General features: G+C 42.4%; 1 protein-coding gene across 1 annotated transcript; it reads right to left on the reverse strand.

Moving 5' to 3' along the window:
• Positions 1–5026: 5026 nt before the first annotated feature.
• On the reverse strand, positions 5027–9042 carry LOC133915312 (RGG repeats nuclear RNA binding protein A-like). The gene is made up of 6 exons (XM_062358435.1): positions 8616–9042; positions 7832–8246; positions 7600–7735; positions 5824–5982; positions 5690–5746; positions 5027–5519 (listed from the first exon to the last, which is right to left on the reverse strand). The coding sequence occupies exons 1-6, from the start codon at positions 8773–8775 to the stop codon at positions 5328–5330; spliced, it is 1119 nt and encodes a 372-aa protein (XP_062214419.1). The 5' UTR covers positions 8776–9042; the 3' UTR covers positions 5027–5327.
• Between the last annotated feature and the right edge of the window lie 6198 nt (positions 9043–15240).

Consider the following 15240-nt stretch of genomic DNA (forward strand, 5'->3'; position numbering starts at 1 on the left):
CAATATGGTTAATAGTGCTATAGGTTGATCCTCTAGGTTGCTAAATGCACTTGAAAATGCATAGCAAAGAATATGTCACTAGTTTTCAAAAACATTTCCAAAATGCCAACTTCAATATAGTGAAAGAGCTTTAGCTAGGTTGAAATGGCTTTGGCCCCTTCCAAAAATAATTGTCCTCTTTTCCAACTAGAGTCCAAGTAAAGTAAAACCAACAACGCTATGTTTTCTATGCTTTAGATAGGTTCAGTGACCCCCACCCTTCCTCCCACACACACACACCCACATCTACACACAAAGGACTACTTTGTAATATATGATTTATTTGTTGTTACTTTGATTCCATTCCATGGTTCAACCATTCAATTAGAACCTTACAACTCAACACAACTTTGGTCATTTGCTGGCTAACTCCCAGTTCCACAACCTTGGTCATTTGCTAGCTAGCTCTTTATTAGACAACCTGGGTCGTTTGCTGGCTAACTCCTGGTTCAATTAATCTTGGTTTCAACATGTGAAAATAAAAGAAGCAATCTTCAAAAAGATCTCGTATAAATGCATATATGCATGCTATGAATGATCGTTATCTCAAATTTTGTCGCACCCTAGTCGCTCAATATAAAAGGTACACCAGGGTGTTTTCGGATTCTACAACAACCTTCCATCATTTATATTTTGTCTCTTCATTTTTCCCCTATGGCGGCATCTCACAACTTCTTTTCCACAAGGTCTCTCAGTTCGTCCGATGATTTTGCCACCTCCAACCATAATGGATCTGAAGGGCATAGACTGTCGATGGAGATGAGTGCACCACATTCTCCGCAAGTGGTGCACCCTCAACTAAGATCGATGTTGCGCATCTCCAGCCATAGGGAGATCCAACAGCATGGCTACACCATGCTGGAGCAGGAGCACCACCATCATCTTGGAGCGCTTGCCCACACCTTTTCGATCACGGTACGAGTGTGCACTCACCATATTTCAACTACAAAAATATCCTTATTCATAACGATGCATTGGTCATTTGTTTTTTAGCCACCGGGGTACTTTCCTCGCTCTATGGGTACTGCACATAGGATCCCTCCTTTGGTGCCACAACAATATTCCATAGATAGAAGGGAACATATGGGGCGATTTATGCCGATAGCAAGCTCTGCTGGTGTTGGTGGTCATCCACGATTGATGCCAACCCATTTGGCTATGCCAGAACATGCATCGAGCAGCACCACTATTGAGTATCACCATCAGGTTTGGCTCTTCATAATTGTGAACCATCCTTTAATTTTTCACCATATTTGGTATATTTTGCAATCCATAACTCTATATTGTTATTTTGCAATTACATGCATTTGTTTATGTGTTTCTTGAAGACACTAAAGAGGAAAGCTATGATCAAGGAGCTACCACAAGGATCATCCACCGGTGTTGTTGAGTCAACAACAAATAAGTTCTTCGGTTTCACCCATAATTGTCAGGTGCACTATAGTAACTTCCTTTTGTGTTATTTAGTATTGTTTGTATGGCAGATTCATATACATTTTAGGATCACCATTAGGCTATTGGCTAGATGAGAGGTACCTTTTTTCAGCGAACCAAGAGTATGAATTCTATGTCTGTTTCCATTGCACGTTGATCAAGAAATAAAACATTAGCAAAATTGCAAAATCATTCTATATTTTGGTTTTTAAAATCGTTATGGAACCATACAAATATGTACCTCATTCTTTGGTCCATAAAGGTATCTTGTGCGTTTTCATAATAACCTATGTTTCATTAGAAGAGGTATTTATATTTCATAGTTTCTTAAACATTGTAGGAGGAGGTACAAATGCAGAATATGAAGAAGATGAAGGCCATGACATTGTCACTTGACAATGAAGGAGATGTTAGTGATGCTATGGACATGGCTGCAAGGGAGATTCAATTCTTTCCTCCGAGCCTAACTCGTGGGCTACCTGGCAGTGAGTCTGAGTTTTCTGCGTACAAGTGGTCCTCATGTGGGGATGGATCTGATGTGGCACTAGATTTATCACTCATGCTCCCGTCGTTTAGCGGTGGATCTAGCATGGCAATGGATATGCTATTGAAGCTCGACAACTCAGGCGCCTAAGTGCTCCATGTTCTTGTTCTTTTGGTCAATGGGGTTTTTAGTTTGTTGGTTTATGTTCTTGCTATAGAAAATAAGTCTATCAAACCTGTTTGAGTTATTATGAGTGTTGAACTTGTTGGATTTTGTAAGGTGGTGTGTCGTAGTGTTACGTCATGTAGACAAGTGTATTTCACTTCCCAAACTTAAAAAGAAAAGAGAAAATGAACTATTTGTCACTAAATGTCGACTGGTTCTATGATTCACCATCGAATAGATTCAGTTTCCTTCCATGCCATTGAATAGTGAGTTTTCTTCCTTTTATGCCATCGCTTCTGTTAGGTAGGCTATGTACCTCCTTTAGATGCTATAAAAAGATCATTTTGCATGTATTTTTTTAGTATGCGAGTAATTTTCTCATGTGAAGGGATCAGTGACATCCTAAGAGGGAGGTGAATTAGGACACTTAGAACTATTTCGGCTCCAAAAACAACACAAGATAAACCTATGTCAAAATCTATCTAAATGTACTCTAGGTTTGTCTATTGTGTCTACTCTACCAATCAAAGCGTTTGCAACTTATCTAAGAAGGTAAATTTCAAGAATATAAATACGGAAACGTAAATAAGGTAGAGAGAGTAAACTCGACACAAGGATTTTTCCTGTGGTATCGATCATATGAATGTCATATCTAATCCACATTAGAGCTCCACAAAAGATATACTCCCGGTCAGCACCCGGTCACGGTTCTTGAGCCACCAAATCACAAAGACAAGGCATCCACCCGGATGAGCCACCATACCACCAAGGCAAGGCCTCACCACTAGCCTCTCTTCCGGTTGATTGCCACCATGATCACTTCAGAACTTGAACCACCAAGGCAAGGGTCTTCGCGTTCCCGCACAATCGTCTTGCCGCCACTCCACACCAAGTCAGAGGGTCAACAAGCTTGCTGACAAGTCACCAAGACTCTAAGGTGCCAGCATACCACTTGGTACAAAGTTGGATCACTTCTTGGTCCACTCTCTAGGCAGCAATTATCTAGCAACATTCTCTCTAGGCCTATAAGCACTAAACACTCTCTAATCTTGTGCTTAATCGCCTTAGATAATCACTTTAAGCACTTAGGTGGCTTGGATGTCTTCTCAGGTGTACATAAACTTCTCTGGACTCTAGCAGGATACCACGCCTTCAAATGACTGAGTGGAGGGGTATTTATAGTCTTAAATCCACGCACTAGCTATTAACCCAACGGCTCAGAAAATTTGTTAACACCGGATGATACGGAGAGAATAATAGTACTAACACCGGATCATCCGGTGAGTATACCCTCACAAACTAGCCATTGGAACCTCCACTCAAGCCTATGTGAACACCGGACACTCTGGTATATACTTCATCTCCATCAACAGACTATCCGTTGAGTTATCCTAAGCCATCCGATCATATCCTTCTTCTCTATGTAAATTGCTCTGGTAAAAGCATCCGGTGCATATCACTTTATTACTGAACTATCAGGTGAGTTGACTTCAGCCAACCGAGCCAATGCAAACCTCTCTAGAAATAATGCTCCGGTGTGCATAGCCTTCATCGCCGGACCATCGGATGCGTTAAATTTCGTTCTGCCTCTTTGCACTGTTTATTATCCGATGTGTGCAACACATTGATCACTGGATCATCCGGTGTTTTAATCTTCAATTTCAATGGCTGCAACCTTCTCTGGACGAAATGCCCCGGTGTGTATCTTCTTTGATCACCAGACCTTTCGGTGAGGTCTTCAGCCCTCTCTCCCCTTTATCAAATATGCTTTGATGAGTTCAACACCTAGAGCACCAGACCATCCCGTGAGACAAATCTTCCTAAGACTTCTATAATTCAATCCAATTTTGTCCCGGCTGTGGTGATTTCTTCATGTATTGTATCCATAAGACCTACTAACATATATTCTTGATAAACATATTAGTCTAATTGATTATGTTAAAATTAATCATTAAAATCACAATCAAAGCCTAATAAAACTATTTTTCTACATCATGCTACTATTGTTCGAATGTGCAATGTATATTCAATTTATTTTTTCAACTTTAAACTGAGTACTGAAAGACAATTTCTAGTAGCTTTTGTTTACCACATATTAGCAATAGAAAATTGATTAGTAATTCACTGTAGCATGAGAAAAATTACTCACAAATTGAAATATGGGCAAAATGATCTTTTTACAACGTCTAACGAAGATACACAACCTGTCTAACGAAAACGATAGCATCAAAAGAAGAAAAATCGCTATTAGACGCCATTGGAAAAAAAAAAGAATATTCAATGACGAATCGAATAACCAATCATTATTCAGTGATAAATAGTTCATTTTCTCAAATGAAAAGGTACCGAGTATCAAATTACACCCCTTCGTGCTTTTGGGGTGCCAATCGCCTTTGCTTTTAAATTCGAAAGGTGGTTTTTGCCGTTTTGCCAGCAACATCACTTAGTTCTTTCTGACAAGGATCCACGGGTGATACAGGGATGTGCCTGCCATGGCCCACTCGAAAAAAAAAAAGGACTGGCTCTTGTTTCCTTTGTTATACAGTTTTAGGTTTTCTAAAAAGTTGAAGGGTTAGATGGGCCCGTCACAATACTGTCTATAATACCCATACCACATAATTAACACTCAATGATTAGGATATGAGTGGTCGTTCGTGACAATTTGTGATCACACGCCAAGTTTCAGGCCGGACACACGCCAAGTTTCAGGCCGGACCAGTCGTGATGGGACTCGGGGACCAAATTTCAGGCAGGCCCAGTGGAAGCAAGGAATGCATAACTTCATCCTCGTCTATTCTTTGTACAAGCAGGAAGCAGCTAGGCCAATATTCTACTTCTACATTTCGACATGTTAGAATCTCGTTAAAATAAGCGGACCTGTAATCTGAAAATTAGAAAGTGATGTAATGACAGAAGATTACCCACTATGTGGTTGCTTGAAGAATACGATGGCCACATAAGACCTGGCTGAACCAGCGCTGAGCCAAATCTTATAACTAAGAGTAGCACACGAACATGCAGACATCCTATGGAGAAAAAAAAGGAAATATAAGCTTACCTGTGACCACAAAGGCACAGACATCTGGCTCAGATATACGCGCGAGACATGACGCGGTGGTAGATACCGAACCCAACAGTACAGCGTGACACGAGTTTTAAGCAAATCCCAGAATATATGAAATGGGGTTCATGGCAGGTTCCGCGATCACTTCCCAGCTAATGTGGGAAACTGAGCTTGATCTTGAATTGCTGGCGCTGGCGCATGTGCTGGTTCGCGAGAGCTATATCCACCACGGAATCCTCCACGGTCACCACGACCTCTGCCACGACCGCGACCACCAGGGCTGTAGTACCTTTCTCCCTCTGCTGGCTTCAGGAAATCATTGATGCTAACAGACTGAGAAGGGAAATCAAAGGTAATGAATATAGATTGGGGCAAAAGATGTTTGACTTCAGAAATTCATTGATGCTAAAACAAAGGTAATGAATATAAACTGGGGCAAAAGAAGAGCAGTGTGAACTAAAGTTTGGGACAAAAGGTAGAAGAACAAAATAAGTTATACAAACCTTCTTGGCACGCTCATCCCTTTCAGCATTTTCTTTCTTTTTGTCTTTGTCAGAACCCTGCAATCATAGAGTGCAAGGTGAACAATAACTCAAGTTCTTAGCAGGGAGAAGGGGCCAGGGCAGCTTGTGCTTACCAGCTTGATGAAAACCTCATCGGTACCCTTTCTCACTGAAAGTTGCTGCATGGACTGCAACTCCCTGTCTACCTCAACCTTTCTCTCTTCAGTCTTCAGTGCAAGTACAGCCTTCCTCTTCTCCTCCAATAGTTTCTCATATTCTTCCAAAGTCATCTCCTGTGTAATTAAGTGGGATAAAATAAGATATAATTGAGTGACAATAGAAAAGAATACACAATCATGAGTTCATAGCAAAGCAGTTGGTATTTTCAGGGTATCATAATGTCTGCAAAATACCGTATAAGAACATCTAGGAGTTCACGAGCATGCTAGAATAATAGACTATCATAGTTTGACCTAGGAATTGGAAGCATGCACAAAGGCAAAGGCATAAGACAATATTCAATATCTAAATTAATACTAAGAAAGCTGAAAACTGGAGGGGGTATATAAAAGGTAGATATATTTTAAATTAATCAGCAAACAGATCGCAAGGGCAAACAGAGGAAACATAAGGATCAGATAAAGATTATAGAAAATCACACCAAACTCATCAATCAAAATAAAATCCAAGGCACAGACTCTGAATTAGAACTAAGGGAAAACCTCAAAGGTATATGCATGTCTGTGGCTGTTCATGTGTGTCAGTTTTTCTACAGAAGGCTATCAATGTACAGCAGCTTCCTGAATTCACGAACGCAAAGGTAATGCATGAAAACCTTGATGCTGCTACCTAAGCTATCTATAGGCTGGGTGAAATTGAGAACTTGCAGAGCCAACTGTTTTGTTGGGTGTGCAAGACTCACTGGATCAATCAGCCCACGATCAGTAAACAGGTGGATCAAGAAAACATGAACATGGCATGAACTGAGAATATACCAGATGGTTCTGTACCTACAGAATCATGTACAAATACAAAGGTGTAATTTTGCATTCATATACATTTTTGCATTGTCAGCGCACAAAGATAAAAACAGCATGCTAGACTGCAGCCAAGCACAAACAATTATTTCATGTGGTTACACAGAAATACAACAGTTTACCATACTTTATGGTGGTATGTAACACAAGGATCTGGCATCTTCCCAACTAAGACGAGGCCAGGCTAATTATAGTCATGTCAAAAGGGAGTAGTGGTACACAGGCTCTATTTAATTTGACTAGTCCTTCGGCAATGGTCGTGTTAATGGTTAAATTAAATAAAAAGACAAACCTATATGTTGCATTTGTATATTTTCCAAGTGCCTGTGCATTAGAGAGAAGGTGAACTATAATCTGAAATGGATCCTGCAGTATGGATTTTGTAACTGATTAGGAAAAGGCTCTATTGTTGCTTCCCATCAATCAGATTACAAATATCATCACAAGAATGGAACTTGTCGATGATTTTCAATCCATTATATTCTAGATTTTAAGCAGCGACATTTATGAACCACTTCACAGAAAAGTATGCTGCTCCACAGATCAGGACATCGGTACAAACAAATGTTCGCAGTTTTTAACAAACATAACAGTAATAAGTCAAGAAACAGCAGAGACTTTTAGGGACACTAATCATTACATGCAAGAAGAGTATCCTAGAATTATTTTAGCACATTTCTAGATCACTTATGGAAAGTAAAATTATGCTCTAAACATGTGCTAAACTAGAAAACCAAATAACTTTGCAGCTTAAAGATTTATTTTTAAGTTATAGCACATCAATGTCATTTTTGGAGGGAGAATTGCCATTTCTTCGAGGCCATGTCAGCATGGTATAAAAACAACTTTGATTACATCAGATACGACTTATACCTTATCTTCAGACTCCTCTTCATTCGGTTCACCCTCCTTCTCCTTCTCAACCTCAGACTGGGGTACCTCCTCCAGCTTGTTCTCATCCCCAGTCACAGCAGGAGTACCCACAGTATTAACAACTTCTACTGTTTCCCTGATGATTTGTAAGACAAGCAGTTACACATTGAATTAGACCACCATAAGAAAAATAGCTCCAAAATAATAAATACAAAATTCTAAAAAAACTAACTGTGCAAGGGCTTCATCAGTCACAATCCCCCAGTTGCCACGACCAGATCCCTCACGTTTCATCTCATATCCTCGGCCTGTGCCACTATGGCGCTCATAAGCCCGGCGAGGGGGGCGACTAGACTCATCTCCAGCCTCCCCATCAGTGAAGCCACCACGACGGCCACCACCACGGTAAGGCTGACGTGGTCCACGGCCCCTCTCGGAAGCCTTACCTTCACCGTCCTCCCTCCGCAGAACACCACCATCTTCAAACCTGCCTCCACCGTACCCTCCCTCATAACCATTAGTATCACCCTCGCCAAATTCACGCCTTGGGCCCATCCTGCCTCCACGGAAGCCACCTCTGCTACGTCCTAGTCCACCACGCCCTGCCCCATCGCGAGCTGGAGCACCATAGTTACTGGACTCCCTTACTGCATAGACAAAGTAAGGGCACATCAATATATTTATAGGTTAATAACCTGTTTTTGTGCAAAAACTACTAACTAGACTAGACTAGATAAGACATCACATTACGGAATGTCATATAAATATAAAAATCACACTAAAATATCGTATACGGAATATAAAGGATTGGAATTTCTTACTACGACAACCCTAGACTAGCACCCGACAGAATGCTCTGCTCTAATCTGAATCAGATTGACAAGTCTAGGCAACAACCCAACCAACAGTCGCACATTTCAGCCTAAAATCCTCCCAATACAGCGCACCAAACACAGGGCACAAACCCCAGAAACCCCGCCTTCCGATCCGATTCGAACGAAACCGTATCAACTCACCAGCCTGCGCGGGCGGCGGCGGCTTGATGGGCAGCTTGGCCGGGGCGGCGAGCGCCGGCTTGGGCGACGCTGCCGCCTTCTTCTCAGCAGCGGCGATAAGGTACGAGGGGTCTTCGTTGTCGACGTCGACGAGGAGATCGAACTGGTTCTTCGTGCCCATCGTGTCCCTGTCCCCGCCTCAACTCCAACGCAAATCACCGGAACACCAATCCAACCCTTCAAACAGCAACCTAGAACAACTCCACCGGCGACGATACCGCCATGGATGGGCGAATCGAATCGAGACGAGAGGTAGCCTAGGGTTTAGAGGCGGAGGTGGAAGACGAGGAGGTGTGTGGAGTAGCAGTGCAAGAGGCAGTGAGAGAGAGAGGGGTCGTAAAACCCTAGCCGCCACTTCGATTCGCCGCTCCCCAGCTATCACTGTCCACACGAGAACACGCTTCGATTTGGAAAATTACGGGCTTGGGAGCGCAGGTTCCTCGTAATTTACGTCCATGCCACTGTGTCTCCTAGCGGAGCATTGGGTACCTTCATTCAGAGCAAGCACGTGATGGGTGGTTATGTCATTTCGGCCTGACTTGCCTCGGGGCTTGAGTTCGTATTATTGGGCCTCCCGACACTGAACAGGCCTCGGTGTTTGGAAGATTCGTGTGGTTGCGAATGGGCCTGAGTGTTTGGAAGATTGGTGGGCCTGAATGGGCCTGGGTGTTAGAGCCCAGAAGAAAACCGAGCCCAAGGTATCCTGCTTTTTCTTCTTAATATTTTTCCTTACGTGCGAAAGATACATACACTGATACATGGCTTATTAGTTTCGGGCGTGTTTGGAACCCTTGCCCATGCTTGCTTTTGTCCGGCTGTGCAAGTTTTCGCACGTTTGGTTTGCTGACGAGCTTGTCTTTGGATATGCGTGACAAGCTTTTTATTTGCTTTCGCAAGAGTAGGGTTGAAAACGGACGGGAATGATCGTGAAAATATTCTAACCGTTTTCACTTTCATATTTTACCTAAAAACGGAATCGAAAACGGGAAAGTCGGAAATCGGTACGAACTCGGGAATGTCGGGATATCGAAAACGAATTAATCCGAACGGAAACACGTCGGTATCGGTCGGGAACCGATAATTCAAACTGGACATAACCGATCAATTTTCATACACTAGATATTTGAATACTGTCACACTAGTACACCACATTCAACCGTGTTTGTTCACATAATGACATATGAGTCACAAATAGATAAATTCACACACCGACACAACATAGTCACAATAATAGCCTAATAGAAATATAGGATAGCAAAAGTGCAAAACACATAGACAAATATTCTTCCATGTAGCCGACAGATCATCACTCATCACCATCATTCATCATATCTGGATCACTTTCTGTTTCTTCTTTCTCCTCATTCTCATTCTCCTTCTCCTACATTTCAAACATGCAGAACATGAAAATCAGCAGCACTAAAATTGAAGCAACATTGTTAGCCATAGAGTAGACAGAACCTCAAGATCACTAAAATTGAAGCAACAATGTTGCGTATTTTATGGAACATACCTCAATCAACATTTTATTAGCCATGGCAGTAGACAGAACCTTAAGATCACTCACAATTGAAGCAACATTGTTAGAATCTGAAAATTCAAAGCAAAAGACAAAGCCAATAAACAGTTACATTAGTAAAAGAAAAAAAAATCAATCCTTGCACAATTGTAACTAAATAAAGTATCACCTTTTCTTGCGGCCTCTACCCGATCTTTAGTGCAAATCAAAGCTTCTACCATCTCTGGATCAAGACGACTACGGTAAGGATCAATGACACGACCACTAGTGCTAAAAGCAGACTCAGATGCAACCGTTGACACTTGTATGGCCATCACATCACGAACAATTTGTAAAAGAATAGGATACTCTTCTCTCTTGTTCTTCCACCATGCTAAAATATCAAATTCACCACTGATCTTCAAAAGTGGATCTGCCATGTATTTCTCCAACTCATTGGACTTGTACATATCAAGTTCACTTGTATCATATAAAAAGCTTTCTAGTTCATTATCTACATTTCCCATTAACACATCACCTGTGTTACAAGTTTCATGTGCTTTACTCTTTGTTGTTGAAGATGAAGGTGCAGAAGTAGCATAAGATTGATACAATTTCTTTATCACACTAACAATCTCATCAAGTTCAACTTGATACATATCACCATAGAACTTCTTCATATAGAATTCTATTAACTTTTTCTTGTACCTAGGATCAAGAAAGTATGCCACAGCAAGAGCAATGTTGGATTTCTTCCAATATTTCTCAAACTTTGTACTCATAGCAGTTGCCATTTCACTAATAGTAGTATCCTCATTAACACACCATTCAGCAAGCAAAACCTTTATCTCACAAAAACCTCTATAAAACAAGTTTGCAGTTAGATATGCAGTACCAGAGAGAATGTTAGTAAGATCGTAGAATTTTTTCAAGCATTGAAAAAGTTGTAGTGCCTTGTTCCATTCAGCAGGAGATGGAGATATTTTCTCGTACTTACGACGATTTGAAGACTTAAGCCTCACAAAAGCAGCCTTGTAGTACAAGGCATCCCTTAGCATCAGATAGGTTGAATTCCACCTTGTTGAAACATCAAGTGAGAGACCCTTCGATGTGTCCAATCCAGACTCAGTAGCACACTTCATAAGTTCCTCCTGCTGCAATGGAGAGCTCTTCACAGCTAGCACAAGTGCTTTCACTTTGTCAATTGTTCCTGAAATTACTTTCAATCCATCTCTAGCAACCAGATTAAGTATATGACAGGCACATCTCACATGAAAAAGCAGGCCTTCACAAACTAAAGAAGCATGAACATTCACATTGAGATCAGAAATTATATCATTGACTGCTACTTCATTTGCACTAGCATTATCCAAAATCAAAGCAAATAATTTCTTCTCAATGTACCATCTAACCATAACTTCAATGAAGGTCTCTGACAACCTTTCACCAGTATGCCGTCCTTCCACATGAAAGAAACCAATAATTCTCTTCTGAATATGTCAATCTTCATCTATCCAATGAATGGTTTCACACATGTATGATTTATTCTGACATGATGTTCACATATCCATGGTTGCACTAAATCGACAATGGACAGTTTTAAAGTATGCATACAACCTCTCTTTTTCTTTCAAATATATGTCCATTATTTCTTTTCTAACAGTGACACGAGACTTGATTGGAAAGCTTGGGCGCAGGGACTTAATGAAATCAACAAGATATTCATACTCAACTATATTAAAAGGGTACTCATGCATAGTTATTGCCAAGTAAAATTTCTTTACGCTAGCTTCTTGATCATACCTATAAGCCTGAACATGAGTAATGTCACTTCCATGATCTTTATCAACTTTGAGTTGTTGTTGTCCTTTTACAATACTATGTGCTGACTTTAGATGGTTCTTAAATCCAATGGTTCCATGGTTGCTCTCAGCTCTATATTTGATCTTGCAATTTGGGAAATTGCAATACCCCCACAACTGCTCAAACTTCTGCCCGTTCACCACTACTATCTCTTTTTTCTTGGTAAAGTACTACCAGATTTCAGATATGCACTTCTTTTGTCTCTTTCTAGTAAGCTGAGGTTGCTCTTCCTCTTGCTCATCAATATGAACAACATCTAGAGTTACAACTACATCACCAGTGCCACTGCCAATAGTTCTATGTGCATCTTCACTTGGCACAGAACCCCTCTCACTCTCAGATGCTGCAGGAGTTGAGCTAGCTGTAACACTCGCACTTGCAGGCCTCTTACATTCTGCAATATATTATAGACCAAATGAGAGACAAATAACAAATTACATGAGACCAAATGTTTCTCAAACTTTTTACTCTAGACCATAATGCAGAAACATTTATACAATTGCAGAACTAATCCCCCATCATAGCTCAGGATACATCTAGAGGGAATTTACCATTACATTGCTTTATCAAACAATTACATCTAGTGGGAATTTACCAGCACAGTGGCAATTGGCAAATGATCAAACAAAGACAAGTATCTTCATGTTCTGAATTTAGCTGATACACTACTATATTGTAGTCTAAAACCTAAATTGTGTCTGATGCAAACAAAAAACGAACCTGTGTTGGTGTTGACAGCAGCTCGTGGTGGCTCCAGGAGAAAGGGATGGGATTTGTCTCCCATTGGTGGCATCGTGACTGGTGTGAGGCGTCAGCGTGAAGTAGGGGGCCAGCGCGAAGTCCGGTGGCCGAGGGTTGCCACTGTGCAGGACAACGGCGTGCAGCGTGCTGAGTGCTGACCGACGGCGGTGGCGCGAAGTGGGAGGGTTGGGCCTGTCGGCCAAACCACGGCCCCGCGCGCTGGCTGGGGGTGGTGCACGGCTAGCGTTGGCGCCTGGCTGGGGACGGCGCTGGGGACAATGTGGCTGGGGACGAGCGCTGGGGACGGCACGCTAGCTGGAGACGGTGCTGGCTAGGGATGGCACGCAAGCTGGGGACGGTGCGCTGGCTGGGGACGAGTGGCATAGGCTAGGGACGGCACGCTGGCTGGGGATGCCGCAGGCTGGGGAAGGCGACTGCAGTCTAGGGGCGAACTGGCGAAGTAGGGCTATAGGGGACCGTCGCCCGTCGCCGATGGATCTAGCGTGTTGCCGCCTGCGTACGGACTGCAGAGCCGGAGTCCCGAGTCCGCGCCTCTGCAGACTGCCTGAGCCTGACCTTTGGGCTAGTCGGCGGCCTGTGGTGTGGGTTGTGGGCTGGGCTCATATTGAAAACGGGATTTCGGCGGAAATATCCCGATTAAAAACGGTATTTCGAAAATACGGCCAGGACAACAGGGATATCGTTTTCGATCCCGTTTTCGCATCGACTTTCCCGTTTTCGAACCGTTATCGCAGAATTCCGAAAATACGAAATCGGTCGGGGAAAAAGTAGAAAACGGGACGGGACGGGATAGGATTTCTCCCGCCCATTTTCAACCCTACGCAAGAGAGCTAATCGGGCTCGTCGGCGCTGGCAAAACAAGATTTGCTCGCGCAGGTGAGACGAGGCAAACCCAGTAAAGGTTTCAAACACATCCTTCGTCTTGAAATAGCTTAGTACTGGGTCAAGCGTGCCGTCGGGCACCACGTGTGCTTGGGCTCAAACATGGGTCCCTGCCTGCTTCTTAGGTGAACGCTATAGCTGCTGACAATATTTTCGAAAACAAAGAGATAGTATATTATTATTCCATCTCACCCAAAGAGAAGAATTGTGGGCGCGTTTGGTTTGTAGCTCCAATCAATTCACCAATTATTTTTAGCACGCCTTGGATAATTACAAAACCCACCCAAGCATTCCTACAGCCAACATAGGCGAGAACAAGGGTGAGCAAGAGGCTCGCCAGCTTTTTGACTGCCCAAGCCAATGCAAGCCAAACCTAGGTGGCAGCAGCTTAGCTTTGCACGGATTACAAAACTCAGATATCAACAAGTTTTAAATTATATATATACTAAACAGTATATCTAAATTACTATCTATTTGCACCTTTATATTCTTTACAATTAAATCTACAAAAATAAGATCGCACTTAGTTATATTTCGTCAGAAAAAAACAATGGCATATGAGTTCTGCATGTCATACTCATAACTTTGACAAGAATTGGCAATACTGAAATCAAAACTGCATTTTTTTTCTTTCGTGTTTTGGCATTGCATGTGAATTGGCAAGGCTGTAATCTAAACAACATTTTTTCACCGTATTTTGGCATTGCCCATATTTTGGTGACACTAAAAATTTGATGAGGCTAGTTAGGCCTCAAATAAAGAGTCTGTTTAGCAGAGCTTTTAGAGTGGAATCGGTGGGAGCTCTGTCAAATAGCGGTTTGTAGTTTTGAGCTCACTGAGTGATTCTGTAGGAGTGATTCTCTGAAATGAACTAGATGTTAAGAGCTGAAAAAAACTAGCTTTCTCCTAATTCACTTCTCCGAAGAACCACTTCATCCATAGAGTTTACCTAAAAAATCATTTTTAGCCACATAATTATTTTCTTTAAAAAATCACTTCTCATAGAGAATTTAGATAAAAAGAGCTATATTATTTGCCTTAAACAAATCTTACATTTTGATTGAGACAGTTGGTGTGGACATACGTAAACAAGAAGTTTGTACTCCTTGGGTTTGTTCATTTTCCAAAACAGGCAACGCCGCCCCCACCGACCATTGTCACCACTGCACGCATGCATCAACCTCCGGCCCTGCATCGGCACGAGGTCACTCGCGGGGGCGCTGGCCAGTAGGGATGAAAGCGGTACTAGAATATCTCATTCTATCCCATGACCGTTTCCTATTTTTTCCGATCATTTTCATTTTTTCGTTCTTACATAGGAACATGACGGAAACGGGATAGGATAAAAAACCGTCGAGGCCTCGCCTGTTTTCTCGGAATCCCATTTTAGCCCGTTTTGCATTTACTATATGTCCACAATCACAACTCCACAAGCCCAGCCAATAGAGTGCATCTTATAACTTGGCTATCGGCTCTTCCAGCTCCAGACCTCCCGAGTCCCGCCGCCGCCACTCCGCCCGTCCGGCGGTCCTGCCCCCACGGCGCCACCAGCCCACCCTCGCCCACCCTTCTCCTCGGCTG

The sequence above is a fragment of the Phragmites australis genome, chromosome 1 (genome assembly GCF_958298935.1).
Source record: "Phragmites australis chromosome 1, lpPhrAust1.1, whole genome shotgun sequence".
In the NCBI taxonomy this organism is placed as follows: Eukaryota; Viridiplantae; Streptophyta; class Magnoliopsida; order Poales; family Poaceae; genus Phragmites; species Phragmites australis.